Source organism: Polyodon spathula, chromosome 1 (genome assembly GCF_017654505.1).
Source record: "Polyodon spathula isolate WHYD16114869_AA chromosome 1, ASM1765450v1, whole genome shotgun sequence".
In the NCBI taxonomy this organism is placed as follows: Eukaryota; Metazoa; Chordata; class Actinopteri; order Acipenseriformes; family Polyodontidae; genus Polyodon; species Polyodon spathula.
In genome coordinates, this window is record NC_054534.1 from 70,928,288 (window position 1) to 70,947,544 (window position 19,257).

At 37.1% G+C, this 19,257-nt stretch overlaps 1 protein-coding gene across 2 annotated transcripts in view; it reads left to right on the forward strand.

The window, feature by feature from the left end:
* Positions 1-9,475: 9,475 nt before the first annotated feature.
* Positions 9,476-19,257, forward strand: part of cenpe (centromere protein E) — a 55,231-nt gene continuing 45,449 nt past the window's right edge. For both annotated transcript variants that reach the window (XM_041261268.1, XM_041261279.1), the window contains exons 1-16: positions 9,476-9,592; positions 10,323-10,426; positions 11,502-11,591; positions 11,745-11,863; positions 12,001-12,120; positions 12,395-12,476; positions 13,011-13,078; positions 13,172-13,243; positions 13,470-13,521; positions 15,471-15,558; positions 15,722-15,851; positions 15,942-16,061; positions 17,330-17,470; positions 17,642-17,792; positions 18,223-18,373; positions 18,759-19,212. In XM_041261268.1, coding sequence (XP_041117202.1) covers positions 9,537-9,592; positions 10,323-10,426; positions 11,502-11,591; positions 11,745-11,863; positions 12,001-12,120; positions 12,395-12,476; positions 13,011-13,078; positions 13,172-13,243; positions 13,470-13,521; positions 15,471-15,558; positions 15,722-15,851; positions 15,942-16,061; positions 17,330-17,470; positions 17,642-17,792; positions 18,223-18,373; positions 18,759-19,212 — 1,998 coding nt within the window. In that variant the 5' untranslated portion in view covers positions 9,476-9,536. The remainder of the gene's footprint in view (positions 9,593-10,322; positions 10,427-11,501; positions 11,592-11,744; positions 11,864-12,000; positions 12,121-12,394; positions 12,477-13,010; positions 13,079-13,171; positions 13,244-13,469; positions 13,522-15,470; positions 15,559-15,721; positions 15,852-15,941; positions 16,062-17,329; positions 17,471-17,641; positions 17,793-18,222; positions 18,374-18,758; positions 19,213-19,257) is intronic.

Genomic DNA, 19,257 nt, shown 5'->3' on the forward strand with positions numbered 1-19,257 from the left:
CTGGTCACAAAATAATTCCGTTCTGGCTTGCTCAAAGCTTGAATGTAGTACACCACGACTCATTATCCAGGCCCTCCTGGGTCAACACTGCCTCAATCCCCACATCACTCATGTCTGTGTCTTTTGGGGATCAGGGAATGTCAAGACCAGGCATTCACAAGGATCTTGCGCAGCTCACCAAAGGCGACCATGCAGTCAGGGGTCCAGGTGAACTGGCCTCCTGCCTCAGTAAGGCTGTTCATGGGCCTGTTGATGTTGGTAAAGTCCTTGAAAAACCATCTGTAGTAGGATGCCAGGCCCAGAAAGCTCCAGTTCTTCGTCGATTAGTGGGAGGGTGTACGAGTCTTTCCAGCACAGCCAGTGCAGCCCACGGCCTGGCCGATGGTTCAGTCATCCCTGCAGCAGCCATCTCTTGGACCTCCGCTGCTTCACTCTTCTGGTGGATGGGACACCCTGGGTGAAGATGCGACGCTGCCAGCTGTTTCTGGGAAGGACCAGGTTCTGCCCCTCTGTGTTCAGTGGGCCTTGCTCCTCTTCTGCCTACGCGTTAGTGTAGCCCCGGTGCGATGGGTCTCCCCCTTCATACTGCTGGCCCATTCCTAGTTGCAGGCAGCACTGATCGATTTGGAGGGTCTTCTTGGCCAGGTCGAGGGTGGCCCCCACCTCAGCCAGAAGATCCAGCCCCAGGTTACAGCAGTCTTGGATCTCGGCCAGCCAGAATTCATGCTGTACCCTATGGTGAGCTGGACCTCCAAACGGGGTGCCCAAACATGGGGGTGACCTGGCCAGTGATGGTACGGAGACAGACTGGTGGGCATCCACTCCAATTGCTGTCCACTGTGACTTACGGGGAGGACTTACGGGAGATGGCCCACCATTGTCCTCTTTAGCGGTTGTCTGGACAGGGGTGTGGGGCATGGCTGCAATGTCATCCTTTTCATCATCAAGTGCTGCTGATAAATTTTTGAAGTTGCTTTGTCTCACCGAGTTGAGGTCCAACAATACTTGCACAAGCTGTTCGTCCAGGTCGCTATGCAGACCATAGCCTTGTAAGCCTCCCAAGGAAAAGATGCATCCCAGTCGCCAGCCTTGTGTAAATTGCTTAAACCATGTGAACTCTTGAAGGAGCTGGAGTCTCCTGTAGTTTCTCAGGCTGCTGTGACAAAGAAAGTTGGCGTGTCAACATCACAGGTCATCTTGTGATAAGATGTGATTTTATTCTTTTTCATTTCATTCAGAAATAAAACAGCAATGAATTTTGTTTAGGAATAAACAATTGACTCATATTTTCAATTATGTGTTTAACATGTAATCATAATGTGATGTGATTTCTTTTTATTTTCATTTAGAAACAAAAAAGTGTGGCTCAAATGCCTCTTATTTAATTGAATCACCTATTCTGGATATTTTTACTTCTCCTGAGGCATCCCGATAAAGTGGCACCTGGTACAGCAATAACAACAAAACAACCTTCTCAAACAACCACGGGACATGACAACAACAAAAGGGCAATAAAACAACAATTACTAACAATCAAATATTTACAGAATTAGTGTTTTCCCCAATCTCAGCGTCCTTTACACAACTAATTTACATGCCACTGCCAGTCTTGAGACGGCACTTGACACAGCGTCGGGCTGACGGCACAGTGTCCAATCAGTTGTGCTCGTTACAGTACATTTTTAAGAAATTGAAACACATTTGACATTTGAAATTTTTATTTTTCAGAATTAAGATAAGGATGTAGTAATTTTATGAGTTTACTGTTTTTGTTTTTTAATACCTTGTTTGTTACCAAGATATAGAACGCTAGGAATTCCCTGCCTAGACTCACGGGGAACCTGACCAGTGGAGGTTGCTGAAGCTCTTATGAGGTAAGCTGGTTTGGGGGCAGGGGTGGTGGTGGGGGGTTGTACTGTTTTAACTTGTTAGTGAAGGCTAATGGCCAGCCTACAGATGGGTTACTCTATCATTTTAATTTGTTTAATAAAGTGTGCAACAGCACTTTAAAACTGCTGCTTTGTGTCTCTGGGTCTATTTCCTGCTGCTAGCTAGCCTGGGTTTTGATGATACCCTGTCACAGCTATGCTTAGTGGATTTTCCTCCCTAACCCAGTGGACCAGTACCACAATCCCTGTGGACATCCAGCCATGATCTCCAACTCAGCATTACCAGATTTAAACCACTGAACCTTTGATTGTACGACTCCCCCTACAATCCAGTGCAGTCGTTCCTATACTGGAAACATTACTGGGTACCCCATATGGAAACATTGTAGTATGGACCAGTATGGGTGTGAAAATAATACTAGTTAGCACTGTTGATTTGTGGAAAAGGTATTTTCTTTCGAGCACTTACACACAAAACTTTACCATTGCTGTGATGCTATTTATTTACTCTGGAGAGCATCTTTTGACTGGCAAGGCATCACATACAGTCACAGTACTAAAAAAGCTCCTAGAAATTAAATTATATGGATCCACAAATATATGTATGCTCAAGGTTTTTCAAAGCATGGAAGTTTTGTTTGTGCCTTTTTAAATATTAGTCGTTTAGAATAGATAACAGGCCTGTATTGTATTTTGCAATCGACATGGTAAGGCCCCTCACAACTCCTGAACTGAAAAGAGACATCAAATTACAGTTATTCACATTGAACACTCAGTATTTAAATGGTGAAATACTATGAATTGTTTCCTCCTTTTTTCTGTTCATTTTTTGTGATTGACGGATGAACAAAGCTAAGACTGCTAGTCTTACAATGTAATTGGCAACCAACCAACTTAGGAGAATACGTTGAGTCTGGATAACATTGAGATAAGGTCCAAGGGGTTAAAGCACAAAGAAGGAGGCTGTCACAAGTTGTTAAAAGACATGGACATACAAAAAAAAGGAGAGGCCAATGGGAGAAAGGTCATAATATTCGTCAGAGTGGTATTTGAGGGATTTAAAATATCGCTGTTTTGGTAGAGTTCTGCTCTACTATCGTGAAAAATAAATGTCAAGGCATTATCTCCAGTTCTTCAAGCTGAGGCCAAAAGCAGAAATGAATTAAACATATTGCACTTTAATCTATAATAAAGACTGTTGTTCATTGCTGCTGTTTGGTCACCCAGATCAAAGATCAACATAATAACAAGAGATAGTAATTTCAAAGATATTTAGTGACATAGAGATCACATTTAAGAAAACATTACATAACCAGGCAGATATAAGTAATGGTTTTGACCAGTCAAGATGGAGGAGTTGAAAGAGAGAGAAAGAAGGAGAGAGACAGAGAGAGAGAGAGAGAGAGAGAGAGAGAGAGAGAGAGAGAGAGAGAGAGAGATTTATGTTGCATTGGCAGTCAGTGTACAACTGAGTACAGTAATTATGGAGCAGCAGTTTCTCAAATACCACAGAAATGACACTGAACCTAATGAAATTAGTAGTACTTCTACCGGTACAAACAAACAACCTATGTCACTAAAGGTATTAGAATTTCAGGTGGAGGTCCTCAGTCAGGATGCTTAATATCACAAGGGGCCTTAAGCCAAGAAAGGTTGGGAACCCCTTTTCTGATACATTTGGAAAATAAAAAGAAATGCCCAGCCATATAGCCACATATACTGTATGCAACATGTACTGTATATGTTATACTGTATCGCTGTAGAGGAAATAACAAAAACATTTTGCCAAAGACCATTGCTTACCAACTTTTTGCCTCCTACAGAAACAGTAAAAGCTTCTGGGCTAATGCTTTGGCCTGCAAAACAGTACAAAATATGCAACTCATTTAAAAAATATTATCAACTACCAACATTACAGTTCTGGATATATGGGGGCTTTATATGGGGGGGGGCGGAATTGTACATGCTTGTACTTACTTGTGCATGCTGAGCTGGGTTACTATTTATTGTTCATTTGGTTTATTATTTTGTTTTCTTTCTTTCTTCTGTGATTTCTGTCGCTGGCCTTGACAGTACAAGCTATCCTTTCACAGGACCATAAAAATGTGAGTCTCTTTGACAGAAGAAAAAAATTCCAAATAATGTGCCCAGAAAAGTAATTGTTTTAATCTAGCTGGCAATACGGGCAATACTAAAATGTCCCTTGTGTGTTTGCATTTATTGCAGTGTACTAGGAAGTGCATCTCTCTCTCTCTCTCTCTCTCTCTCTCTCGCTCTCTCTCTCATATGCTTGTGATAGGACCATAAACGATATGTGTGCGTCGGTTACTCTTATGATATTAATGTCCTTCTCATAGTATCTGTGTGTATTTACATTCTCTAAATTGTTACATTTATTAAAGCAGAAAAAAAAAAAAAAAATAGCATCAGTCAAAGATGATTTGAATCATTGTTCTGCATTTTAAAAACTGCTGTCCTTTCATTTTCATCAAAGGGACTTATGAATAGATATCAGTAGCCAAGACATCCCTTTTATCTAACCCAGGTTTTTTATAGAACATGTTTTTCCTTTTATGCTTGAATAACAGTATTTTGTTCTCAAACGGGTTATTATTTTGTCGTGTTCTTTATACAGTGGTCATTATGAATTTATGCAAGAGCTATGGATATGCATCAACTCATAAGAAAAATTCAAGCTTCGAAATCGAAAAAAATAGTTTAAAAAAGCCATCCGAGGGAAGGTATTTAGCAAGGCAAGAAGGATAATAAGGTATTGTATTGCAGTCAGCCAATAAGTTAGTTTAAAAAACTGCCCTTTTCAGTGTCCCTATTGAGTCAGAAAAATGGTAAAACTCCTTGAAGGTCTCACATCCAACTGTTAAACAGTCTTGAAAGCTGGAGAATGGAGAATTGTTTTGTGTCAATGTCAAAATACTTGGCTAGTAAGCTGTGCAATTTTATGTAATTCCCATTAGCTTTAGCCAGTCCCCAGCTAAGAAAGAGATATCCACAAAATAAGAAAAACTGCCCTGCAGCTTAAAAGTGCTGATTTCAGAAGAGAAAACCTACCCACCAAGTGGGTTTAATACAGTTTATTATTGGACATCAGTAGTTTTATATATTTTGTGGGGAAATAAATTATATATATATATATATATATATATATATATATATATATATATATATATATATATATATATATATATATATATATATACACATACACACAGTGCCTTGCAAAAGTATTCAGACCCCTGACCAATTCTCTCATATTAGTGAATTACAAATAGTACATTAAAAAAATTTTCTGTTTGATATTTTATTTTTAAACACTGAAACTCAGAATCAATTATTGTAAGGTGACATTGATTTTATGTTGGAAATATTTTTAAGAAAAATAAAAAACTGAAATATCTTGTATTCAACCACCACACTTTAATATTTGGTAGAGCCACCTTTCACTGCAGTAACAGCTTAAGTCTTTTGGGGTAAGTATGTACCAGCTTTGCACACAGTGTCGGAGTGATTTTGGCCCATTCTTCTTGGCAGATTTGTTCCAGGTTGTTCAGGTTGGTTGGACGACGCTTGTGGTACGCAATTTTCAAATAGTGCCACAGATTCTCAATGGGATTGAGATCAGGACTTTGACTGGGCCACTGTAGGACATTCACCTTTTTGCTCTTGAGCCACTCCAATGTTGCTTTGGCCTTGTGCTTGGGATCATTGTCCTGCTGAAAGGTGAATTTCCTCCCAAGCTTCAGTTTTTTATCGGACTGAAGCAGATTCTCTCGCAGTATTTTCCTGTATTTTGCTCCATCCATTCTTCCTTCAATTGTAACAAGATGCCCAGTCCATGCTGATGAGAAGCATCCCCACAGCATGATGCTGCCACCACCATACTTCACTGTAGGGATGGTGTGTCTTGAGGCATAGGCAGTGTTAGGTTTGCGTCACACATAGCACTTTGAGTTTTGGCCAAAAAGCTCTATCTTGGTCTCATCTGACCACAAAACCTTTTCCCACATCACAGCTGGGTCACTCTCATGCGTTCTGGTAAACTCCAGATGTGCTTTCAGGTGGTACTTTTTGAGTAACGGCTTCTTTCTTGCCACCCTCCCATACAGGCCAGTGTTATGCAGAGCTCTTGATATGGTTGACTGGTGCACCATTACTCCACTCCCAGCCACTGAACTCTGTAGCTCCTTCAAAGGGATTGTTGGCCTCTCTGTGGCTTCTCTCACAAGTCTCCTTCTTGTTTGAGCGCTGAGTTTTGAGGGATGGCCTTTTCTTGGCAGTGCCTGGGTGGTGTGATGCAGCTTCCACTTCCTGATTACTGATCCAACTGTGCTCACTGGGATATCCAAACACTTGGATATTATTTTGTACCCTTTCCCTAATCTATGCATTTGTATTACTTTATCTCTAACTTCTTATTTTCCTTCAGATTCACAGCCTTACCAATGATCCTTCAAGGTAAGGTAATTGTGTCCTCGTTAGGCAATTTCTTTCATCGGTGCAAACTGGGAGCTTCCACAGCACAGGGGTTGAATACTTATGCAAGCAAGATAATTCAGTTTTTTATTTTTCTTAAAAATATTTCCAACATAAAACCAATGTCACCTTACAATAATTGATTCTGAGTTTCAGTGTTTAAAAATAAAATATCAAACAGAACGAAATTTCAATGTACCATTTGTAATTCAGTAATATGAGAGAATTGGTCAGGGGTCTGAATACTTTTGCAAGGCACTGTATATATATAATATGTATTATATGTGTAATTTAAGAGAAGATAGTATATTATGTTACAGTATATAGTAATGATATTGGTGTGTGTACAGCTGCCCTATCTACCATGAAGGACACTGATATTTAAACACAAATGCCCCAACAAACACCACATACAGTCACTATCAGCTGGATTCTAACAAGACACCAAGAGGTTAATGAAGGGTTGTTGTACTGGCCTGACACATGTTTAAGAAATCCACTTTCTGGTTTGCCTCGGCCCAGCTGTATACAAAATAACAACAGAGAGGATTCAAGCAGTACTCCAACCTCCTGCAGTTGATTTTTGTAGTTTGTTCAGAAACCCCAGGCAGCATCAACGTGTCCTGGATGAGTGGTTGGTTCTATGTTTTCGAGTCTCTTATTTGAGGAATTGCTATACTGTCACAGGAGTGGTAATACCTATGGCAAAGATTATTCTACAAAAGGCACCATCAATTGCAAACCAAGGAGGTGGTTGTCAATGGCAGTGATTTTTTTTTTTTTTTGTTACATTTTTTAGGTTATAACAAATATATGTTCATATATGTTTTCAGTTTCTGCACTCTGACTTGCACTGCAGATGGTTATTTAGATTTTAGATAACAGTAATTGCACCTAAAAAAAAGAATTCCATAAAACTTATCTATTGGCTACATAGGTCTCAAATGTGGAGTTATGAAATGAACACATTATATAAAAAAAATGTTTTCATTTAAAAGCATGACATCAGGTAATACTTTAATATTCTGGTATTGAAGAAAGTTCACAGTTTCTATGCCCTATTCTCAGGATATCTGTTACATGTTATTGGCCATTTCTCATTAGCATCATCTTCTTGGTCAAAGGATGTTACTGGCTGAGAGCTTGTTAATCAATATGGCAAAATATTAATCTTTTTGATCTAGTTTTCTAACAGTAAATAAACAAAATAACACTTGTTCCATTACTGGAAATGAAGCTCCTCTAAAACGTTGCTTTAAACAGAAATGATAATGAGGAAAGTAAGTCTCTGACTCTGAGAATGGAAAATGTATTTGGTTTATTCGAGGGACATATTTCCAGTTTCATATTACCCAATGCATGATAACCAACATGTCCTCTTCACTGTGAGATGCTGTGAACAGCAAAGCTACTTCTATTGTGCTCTGCTCAGCATACTATATCTAAATATTACCAGAGGAGATAATAGATACTAGGTAACCCTATACCTCAAAGGGTTGGTATAATTAGGTTGCTATATGGTAAACTATATTTTAGTGTTGGTAGAATAGTATTTTTTCAGATAGGGTGTCCCAACTTCAAAGTTCATCATACCAGAATAGAGGCTGAGCAGGGCCCAACAAATCTTACTGTAGCCAAAGTCCCTGCTTATAGAAGGGAGATTAAATATTGTATAATGTTGAGTGTTTTTATCGCTATTGGCTGATGGCTGAGTACTAAAAATAAATTAAATAAACATGAGATGTTTACACATGTACACATTTAATGTGTGTGTTATATAGTGTAATAAATATACAAGCATCTGCATATGTTCATTTTATTTGACATGTTCCTGTTTCCGCTTCTGTAAACAATTTCTGTCATGGATCCTATCAGTTATTTAACAAGCTTGCAGGCTTGCAAGCTTTACCCACCTTGGTCTACTGAAAAAAATCTGTAATACACACTGGGAAATACACATTATGATCATTAGGGCCTCTGTCTAACCCAGGTCCGGTTTTTAAATATATCTGCAAAATTATACTGCAAAGATTAATGTATTAACAATTACTTTATAAAATAAAGGTGTTTCGTGGTAGGGTGTAAAGAAGTTCATCCGATTAACTTTTTTTGGATGACGATTTATTACGAAATCACTGATTTCACAGCAGGTCAACTATTATAATTCACACAAGTGCTACAGTGCCCTCTGCAGGACCAGTCGCATCAAACAACTGGTTTTCAGAATGGTTTAATAAGCATGCTTTACTGTTAACAGCACCACTATTAACTATGTTTTTAATCACGGCTAACGCCACGTTTTATTGTTGTCGCAATTGGTATGTCAACTTTAATATCTCGCTCTTTCTAAACCTTGCTTTCAGCACCTGCCGATGACCATAAACCAGTGATAATGGCACCAAAATGTTCCAACAATTGAATTGAATGTAAGCCTGCCAGATGATACTTTTTTCACTCTAAGCAAATTTTCCACACAGAAACAAAACAAAACAAAAACAATGCATAACTTTTAGGGAGAATCGAGTAAGTATACCTCGTGTTATGTACGACAAGTACTCGGCTGGTCGTAGTAATTAGTTTGCCCAGGGCGGAACACGTGCATGTTAAGATTGCTAAAATTAAGAATAACAATATGTAACAATTTTAATTGTATATCTAGCATATTATTCAACAAAAATCACGAAAGACAAAAACTGCAAAAAACAAGTGGAACAAGAAGATACGATTGTATTATTGGCGCTTTTTTGAGTTGTTGTTTCCTGTGTTTGCACGCTGTAAAGTGTAAGATTTAAATAAAGTTTGTTTGTCTTTGGAAGCGTCCATATATAGGAATGTATTTAATATATACATTAAAATAAACTATTTAAATACATAGTCTAAAAATAATAAACTACTATGTACTAACAATAAGCTAATATGTATTAATCGATCTTATTTACTATATTAATGAATGGATGTATCAAAGGAGCGTGAGCTCTTTTGCACTCTCCCCCACAGTTCGACAGTTTGGTACAACCGACGAAACGGCGATAACCAATGCGGTGGAAGATGGCAATTTTAAATTCATACTGACAAGGCGGTACTTTTGAAACAGAAGGTAGTTGCAATACTGGAGGTTCTGTAGGAAGTTATGAATGTGTAGAGACATATGTTAAAATGTCAGAAGAAAGCGCAGTTAAAGTTTGCGTGAGGGTCCGGCCGCTCATCCAAAGGTAAACAGTGTTATTATTTATTTTACGATGGCTATTATTATTATTTTAGCAATATCCTAAAATAGTCTTGATGAAAGGTATCGGTACAGTGTGTGTGTCTATATATATATAGAAGATATATAGATATATAATATATATATAGATATATATATATAGTTTATATATATTAATAATTGAAATACAAATAAAATGTATCCGGTTTATATCAGGTTACCAGATGTACGGAATTTGTAGTTAAAACAAATTGTAGTGTTCTATGACACTTTTTAGGCGCCAGTTTGTAGATTGGCGTGTTGTGTCATTAATTATACTTCCGTATCTTTAATGTCAATATATTAAAACTGTATAATTGTGCTAGCATATTCTGGGAAAAATGCTTTACCGTGAAATACAGCCACTACTGTTCACCATTGTAAAGGTATCCCAGTACCATCACCGTCAACATGAACCGTGGTCTGTAAGTAAATACTGTGTATATTTGGCGACTGTAATAAAAACTGTCTATATACTTCTGTAGAAAAGCGTTAGTCCTATATCTTATGTATTGAAGTGTACGTTTTGGACTGGTGTGGCTGCAAACATTGATTTTGATCTGTAAAGCTTTTGTTCGACCTTTTGAACGTTTCTTGTAAAGTGAGGCTTAACATGACACGTGCCATGTTTTATGAATTGTATGCTCTAATATGTGAAAGGTATATGCCAGTTGATCAGTTTAGTGTTTTCTCTGTAGAGAGAAGAGTGAATTTCAGGAGGCTGAAGAAGCGGTTCCGTTGTATTGGAAGACCGATAAACATGCTGTTTGTCAGGTGGACGGGACAAAATCTTTTAACTTTGGTAAGTTAAACGCTGTGTCACTGTTTGGTTGCAATTTACTGACTGTAGTACTATACAGTGCCTATAGAAAGTCTACACCCCCTTGAACTTTTTTCACATTTTGTTGTGTCAATGCCTCAGTTTCATGCATTTAAATGGGGATTTTTTTACTTATCTACACACCATACTCCACACTGTTAAGAGGAAAAAAGTTATATATTAAATACAAAACTGAAAGATCGTAATTGGATAAGTCTCCTCCCCCCTGAGTTAATACTTGGTGGAAGCACCTTTGGCAGCAATTACAACTGAGTCTGTTGGGATAGGTCTCTACCAACTTTGCACACCTAGATTTGGCAATATTTGACCGTTCTTTTTAAAACTGTTGAAGCTCTGTCAGGTTCCTTGGGGAGCGTTGATGGAATGCAATCTTCAAATTTTCGATTGGATTTAGGTCGGGGCTCTGACTGGGCCACTCCAAGGACATTTACCTTTTTGTTCCTTAGTCACTACAGTGTAGCTTTGGCTGTGACTTTGGGTCGTTGTCATGCTGAAAGGTGAACTTCTGCCCCAGTTTCAGCTTTCTTGTAAAGGACAGCAGGTTTTCCTCAAGGACTTTTCTGTACTTTGCTCCGTTCATTTTCCCTTCTATCCTGACAAGTGCCCCAGTCCCTGCTGATGAGAAATATCCCCATAACATGATGCTGCCACCACCATGTGTCGCAGTAGGGGTGGTGTTCTTTGGGTGATGCGCTGTGTTGGGTTTGCACCAAACATAACACTTTGTATTTAGGCCAAAAAGTTCCATTTTAGTTTTGTCAGACCAAAAAACTTTTTGCCACTGGGCTACAGAATCTCTTAAGTGTTTTTTTTGCATACTTCAAATGGGATTCAAGGTGGGCTTTCTTGAGTAAAATACAGGCCAGATTTGTGGTGTGTTAAGGATGTTGTTGTTACATGCACACTTTGACCAGTCATGGCCATAAAAGCCTGTAGCTCTTATACAATAGACTAATCATTTGTACCATGTTGATTGGACGTTTTGAACAAGCAAACCAGCTTTTCATTGTTGGTTTTTTAATTTTATTTTTTACAGACAGGGTGTTTAATACAGAAGAAACTACAGATAAACTTTACCAAGAAGTAGCACGACCGCTTGTGGTCTCTGCTGTGAATGGCTACAATGGTGAGATTTTTATACTCCAGTATACTTTACAGAAGCATTAAGAATTATCTGCTTTGAAATATAATTTTCAATAAGACTAATATCCCAGCACTTTTGTTAGATTGATATACCTCATATATAATATTTAAATGACTACCTGATTTACTTTTACAGGAACTATTTTTGCCTATGGTCAGACTTCTTCAGGGAAGACGTTCACAATGATGGGAAACCAAAGCTCACTTGGAGTCATACCTTTAGCAATTCAAGATATATTTAAAATAATTGAGGCGGTAAGTTGCATCCACTCCTGTAGCGATTGGAGCTTAAAAAATAAAATGGATCATAGGCTCCTAAAGCGACAGTGTTCTTTTTTTGGCCTTTTTAAGATCTGTTTTGTTAATGTGCTTGTTTTTTTTTTTTTTGTTAGACCCCAAACAGGGAGTTTCTCCTCCGTGTGTCCTATATGGAAGTATACAATGAGACTGTAACAGATCTGCTCTGTGACAGTAGGAAAAAGAAACCTTTAGAAATTCGTGAGGATGTAAATGTAAGTGTGTGTTTTGTTTTTTTTGTATTTGTTTCTATTCAGGATTGATTGGCTAGTATGTCGTTTTAGTTTTCTGTAATCGGTTTATGCTGCCCATTTATTTACAAATGTCTATCAGAAATATCATGCAAAGGTCCCTTGTTTATAGGATCACATGACACAAGACTTATTTATTCTTCTGATTAATTCTTAACTTTTAATATGGTACAAATTGTGCGTCATAAAGTAACTTACAGTTGGATTGTTGTATTGGTTTTTTGTTTTCCTCAACCAGAGAACTGTATATGTTGCTGATCTGTCGGAAGAAGTTGTTACAACTGCAAAGATGGTTATGGAGTGGATAAAGAAAGGAGAGAGTAAGAAACACTTGACTTTTGTGATTGTTATAGGAAGGCTTAAGCACACATTGAATATGAAAATGTAATGTTATATAGTATGGGTTGTTTATTTACTACAGGTACAAAAGGTATGCATTTAAAAAATAGCAGATTGTTTTGTGTTCAGTTTCCATGCATCTAAAAAATGGGATTACACTTGAAGGAATTAAATTGCTAGAAAGACTGCCTCCTATGCTTCTCTTTATTGGACCTTATTCAGGACCAACTTAATCTTAGAAGTACACAGAATTAGAACATTTTGAATTTTCATCCACCAGAGTCTCAATGTCAGGGCACCAATGTACTGTGTTTAAGTAAGAGCAGCTCGGAAAGCTGCAGAACAGACTTCGTGATCAGACTGAGCAGAAAAAATCTCACTATGAGCCGCTCTGTTACTTAACGCTGCCACTGTAGTGGACTGGAGCATTCGGATAGAATGTCTAGCACAAGTGAAGTTTAGTATTCATGTTATGGTCTAATATTCTCTCTCTCCCCTTTTTTTTTCTTTAAAAGAAAATCGTCATTACGGAGAGACCAAAATGAATGAGCGAAGTAGCAGGTCTCATACAATTTTCAGAATGGTAAGCTATTTAACAATACAAAAACAGTAGTATGTATATTACCAGTTTTTTTTTTTTTTATTATTATTATTTAAAAAAATGCTTTAATTGTAGATTTTGGAAAGCAGAGAAAGTGAGTCTTCTGATGGAGAAAATGTAGATGGAGCTGTCATGGTTTCACATCTGGTAAGCTACAATATTTGTAAATACAATAATAAGAAGGTTGACTTCATTCTGTTCAATAGATGCATTATGTATGAGTTTCTTTTTTAAAAGCAAGCAAAAGAACCCATTTAATACTTTCTGCTTCTGTTATATGCTGAATTATGTAGAGACCAAATGGATTTGTTAGAATATTATAAAAATGTAGATTAGTCCTCTGTGATGCTAAATCATGTCTTTTTTTGTATAGAATTTGGTTGACTTGGCAGGAAGTGAAAGAGCAAGCCAAACTGGAGCAGCAGGTAAAGTGTGGCTCTTATTGGCTGGTTAATTAGACAAGACTAGGTGTCAATGTTTATCACCCTACCACATGCTATTTAATATTTTTTTTTTTTTTTTTTTTGTAGAAAATGATCAGTAATTTGATATGTTAAGTGGCTCACTGATTTAAGTCTTGTTAATTGAGTGAATCATTCTGGGTATCCCAAATACAACATTTTTAATACTAGTGTTTACATATTTTCTGGAGAGATGGGCCTGCAGTCTTTATTTTATTCTTCCTGCTGCAACAGAGCACTAACAGGCTTGCTTTATAATTAAAAAGAAGAAGTAAATACACAACAAATGCTTAATGTTTTAAAACATGTACAGTTGTAGTCAAGTTTACATACCCCAATGGAAATTTATAATTTTTAGAAATTTCTCAAACAAAGAATTTTAGGAAAAATATTTTGTAGTAAAAGTTGCTTTTGTGGATGAGGACAAAAGTTACAAGCGATGAATTTTCTGCAGTTAGTGTTTGTTTTTGCAAAACTCAAACACACATTTTTCTCCAAACGTAACGACCATCAGGCTAGTATTGTCTATAAGGTGCTACAAAATTTCAACATGATAATGTAAAACCTAATTCTAGAAAATGCCGGATTGTAAATGAACATTCTTAAAGAATATAAAAGGGTTAAGCATAGGGTGTTTCCTGTTATTACCTATAACTCAATAAGGGGAAAAAGTAAAGAGTTATCTGAAGGCCTAAGGCAGATAATGATTTATTGTCAAAGCTGGATAAGAATACAATACAGTTCCAAGCATTTGAGTATCCCAGTTTGAATTATTGCTTCTATTATCAATTAGTACAAGACTCGTGGTACTGTCACAACGGTTCTTTTCACCAAGAACAAGTAGATGAATTGTGAGGAAATCTGAGATTGACTGCCAAAGATATTCAAAGTGAATTGGCTGCAAGTCGGACTGGGGTTTCCATTTCAACCATAGGTCGAGTAACACATGGTGAAGGCTTCAATGGTCGCAAGCCAAGGAAAAAGCCACTCAGGACAACGTCACAAGGACAATCGCTTAAGGTTTGCTAAATGGCATTTGAATGGTGGATAGGAGTTCTGGTCAAAGGTTCTGTGTAGTGATGAAATAAAAATCGAGCTATTTGGTCACGCTAGTAGTTGTTATGTTTGGAGAAAGTCTGGTGAGTCATACAAAGAAAAGAACGCTATACCTACTGTCAAGCATGGATGTGGTAATATCCTTTTATGGGGCTGTTTTTTCTCTAATGGCACAGGAAATTTAGTTCCATTACATGGTAAAATGGATTCCATAGCATACCAAAAGATCTTGGCCAATCATCTGAAACCCTCCTCTACAAAACTTGGTTTAAAGCGCAACTGGATGTTCCGACACAATGATTCAGAGCACACATCAAAGTCTACTTCAGAATGGTTGAAGAAGAATAAAGTTCTGGAATGGTCTAGTCAAAGTCCCGATCTAAGTTCAATTGAGAATCTTTGGTATGAGTTGAAGAAGGATGTGCACAAGAGAAGTCCTTGGAATTTGAATGAACTGGAACAATTTTGCGTTGAAGACTGGTGAAAAATCAATAGAGTCATGCCAAAGCTCTTTGACCAATACCCTAATCGTTCAAAGGTGGTTATTATTGCAAAAGGTGCCTCAACTAGCTATTCATTTTAATTTTCCTTGTCAGGGTATGAATACTTTTGAACTGGCATTTTTGGAGTTTTGCAAAAAATGCTGAAAGAAATAATTGTAGACCATATATTTCTTGTAACCTTTTCTTGTCATCCACAAAAGCAAAACTTTTGTTACAAAATATTTTTCCTATAATTTTTGTTTGAGAAGTCTCAAAGTTATAAATTTCCATTTGGAGTATGTAAACTCTTGAATACAACTGTATGTGCACTTCAACGTCAATTGGTCAGAAATGCAGTTGTTTCTTTTGTTTTAGGACTTCGACTAAAAGAAGGCTGCAATATTAACCGGAGTTTGTTCATCATCGGCCAAGTTATCAAAAAGCTGAGTGATGGCCATGCTGGGTAAGTTGAATCATTACTAAGAGTTAGGGATTCATTCTTTATGAATGAAATGTCTAGTGTATGTTACCCTAACTTTTATAGGTAATTAAAGGAAACTTGTACATTGAGAATGTGAAGCAGTCATGGACAGTGGAATTTAATAAAATGTGTTATTTACCTACAGGGGGTTTATCAATTATAGAGACAGCAAACTTACCAGAATCCTTCAAAATTCTTTGGGTGGTAATGCAAAAACTGTGATCATTTGCACAATCACTCCAGCTGCAATTGAAGAAACAGTCAGCACTCTTCAGGTAAAATACCTTGTTGTTTCTGTCTCGTTATTGTTATTAGTGCAATTGTATTGAGAAAGTGATTTAATGCCTTAATGACTTCCCTGCTAGTTTGCCAGCACTGCTAAACACATGAAGAATGATCCTCATGTCAATGAGGTGTTGGATGACAAGGCATTGATGAAAAGATATCAAAATGAAATTATGGATCTCAAGAAACGTCTGCAAGAAGTAAGTACATTTTGGTATATAGTAGACTCCACTCATTTGCATATCGGGTAATTACATAATTTGCTTAATTGCATAGTATGCAGCTGGTCCCGTTTTGTAGTGCATCATTTTCTGTGATTGTATGATGCGGTTTAATGCATAATTCATTATTATTTATAAGCAAAGGACATTCACCCAAACATGTGCGGATCCTTACTCGTGATCAAAACTTTTACATGAAGCCCTAAACAATTTACAGAGATAATTTTTAAAACATTTGAGAGATTATCAAATTTACTCCTTATATATTGGTTAAGAGTTAAGTTTTTGGAAGCCGATAGCAAAGGACATTTTACCCAAACATGTGGCAACCCTTGGAACAACCAGGTTGGCAGAATCACAGGAATGAAAATTGTAGTTGGTTTTATACCTATTAACCAGAGCAGTTAAATAACAAGGCACCATTCCTTTAAGAAACTTAGTTTGAGTGTTTCAGAAATAGCAGTGATGTAGAGCACATAGGAACTGCATGACAATGGGAAAAGCTGACAAGAAAGGCACACCAAATGGCAAAGCGAATCTGTAAAACTCGAGCCTCAGCACACTACGAGTCATTATGGAGGATAATGGTTGTCAGTCTTATAACAGTTTTTACAGTTTGCAATCGCTTGTTTATCAGCTCAATCGGTTGAATACTGTGCAGAATTCCATAAATTTTTTTGCTAATTTGTAGTCTGAAGATCTATAGTAAGGTACTGTACAGACCTGTAACTTGTGTTTTGACTGTGCTGTATTACAATAACTTAGTTTATATTGGCTGTTATATACTATATTATCTTACATTATTTCTTTTCATATTGTGCGTTGCCAGAGAATAGTGTTTGCATTGAGTGTAATAACGTATTTCAAGTTGGCTTATTCTGAACTTGTACAGTATTTTAAGTTACTTGTGATGAAATACAAGGGGAAAATAGTTAAGAATCTGATCAAAATGAGTCATATGTACATATGTGTGTATAGACCTATTGTCATTGTGTTCCCTCACTACGGTTATGTGCATGACCTTACACCGGTCCCGAGCCCATGCAATTATGCAAAGTCGACTGTATAGGATGCTCCTTGCAGATTTCTGTCTAACAGTATTGCTCCAATCAAGTTTGAATTTACAACAAAACAAAAGTGCTGGTGTATTTAAGGGTTTTATTTAACAGTTGTTGGTGGGGGGGGGGTGTGTTTTGTTTTCAAACATCATTGTTTATTTGAATGTAAAATGAAGGTTTTTTTCTTAGACACTTATACAGGCAACTGAGAAGAATGAGTTGGCACAGCTACTGTTGGAAAAGGAACAATTTCAAAGAGAACAAGAAGATAAAATAAAGAACTTGACCAACATGATTATTACATCTGATTTCTCAAAGAAGGAACTGAAGGTTTGTTTGTGGATGAGGGGCATGCAAGGCTTCTAAAACATAGTAACCTAAACGTTCTTGTTATTGGTGGTTGCTCATCGAAAGGTACTTCAATACTTAGATCTTTTTTGTAAAGGGTTTTTTAAAATCTTTTTGCAGTTGTTTCCTGAAGCCTTTTTATTTATTTTACAGATAAAAAATAAGAGGAGAGTTACCTGGGCCCCAGGGAAATTGCATGAAAGCTTACGATCAAGTGGAGGATTTAAGCTTGATGGTTTGCCTATGTCTGCATCAGCTGTCAAAAGAATGAAATGTGCAAAGTCACTAGTTGAATTTGATATCTGTAAGTTGGAATCCTACAGTTTTTTAATTATTTCCAATCATTGTACATTTCAGTCTTTTTATGTTAAACGGGTTGTCTGAACATAATGCCTAAAAGTATAAATGGATAAACAAAGTTCAAACAAGTTTACTTGTATAGTGATTTTATTTATTTATGTCTTTCTGTCTATATCGATCGATCGAGAAATTGACCCAAGGGAATTATTGTTACTGACAGGGCTATAATGCCCGAAGCTGCAGGCAGAGGGCATTGCACCTTGGAGGTAACAATAATCTTTTTGATGGGCATTTAATTTTCTACTATGGCTGAGTCTACAGTATGTTGTGATTTAATCTATCATTTGTGATTTGAAAGAAAATGAATTTGAGGTTGCGTTGTTTGATTAATTGTGATCCAGTAATTAACCCCACCGTTAATGGTTTTTTTACAGCTGATTGTACTGAAATTGAGGATGCATGGTCACATACCTTGGACGACCCATTTGAACTAGATGCAAGTCGTAGCAACGTACCTGTTCGCAGGAGTAAAAATGCTTATTCCACTCTTTTAGAGGAAAGTCCAATATTTGATGGACAAGAAAAGTAAGGAAGATCTGACTTTATTTTTTTTTTTGTTACAGTAGTTTAGCTTTCTTGGCCTATTTTTAAAAACTATTTTTAAACCTATGATCTTACTTAGGGCATGCATGTCTGGTGTTTTAGTTTTTTTTTTCTCCTCATATTTAGTCATACACTACCCTCAAAGTTGCCTTATACACCTATCCTCTGAGGGTGTATGCAAGGGATATGCAAAGGTGACCCTTGTATCTAGGTGAACTTATTGATGGAGGTATATTCAATCCACTACAGTAAATCTGTAGGATGCATTGGTCACAACAGTACACTGAAACTATATTTAGGGAAATGTAGATTTTTACTGCTAAAAGCATAAGTGTTGCTTGAATTCTAAAATGTTGTTACATTTTAGTGCATGTGATTTGGAGTCTCATCAAATGGATGACATGGGAGCAAAAATTGCATATTTGGAACAACAGCTTCAAAGTGAAAGAAATGAAAAACTTGAAGTAACTGAAATGAGAAGCTTTTTGGAGAAAAGGGTGTCTGAACTAGAGCAGCAGCTACAGTCCCAAACTGGTGAGGGAAAAGAATCGGAACACGAGGAAGTGAAAAGGGTCCTTGAAGAGCGGATTGCTGATATGGAGCAACTACTCTTGGAAAACCAAACTAAAGAGCTAGAACAGGAATATATCAGAAAGGGTCTAGAAGACAAAATTCTAGAACTGGAACAGCAGTATTCAACATCGAAAGAAGAATATACCGAGAATAAAGAGGCTTTGGAGAAAAGGATTATGGAGCTGGTGCATTGTCTTCACGTTCAGGAGAACCAAGACAAGGATAATTTTCAAGACTCTGATCAACTGGTTAGTATTCAGAAAAAGTCAATGTAGTTTTAACTGTTTTCTGTG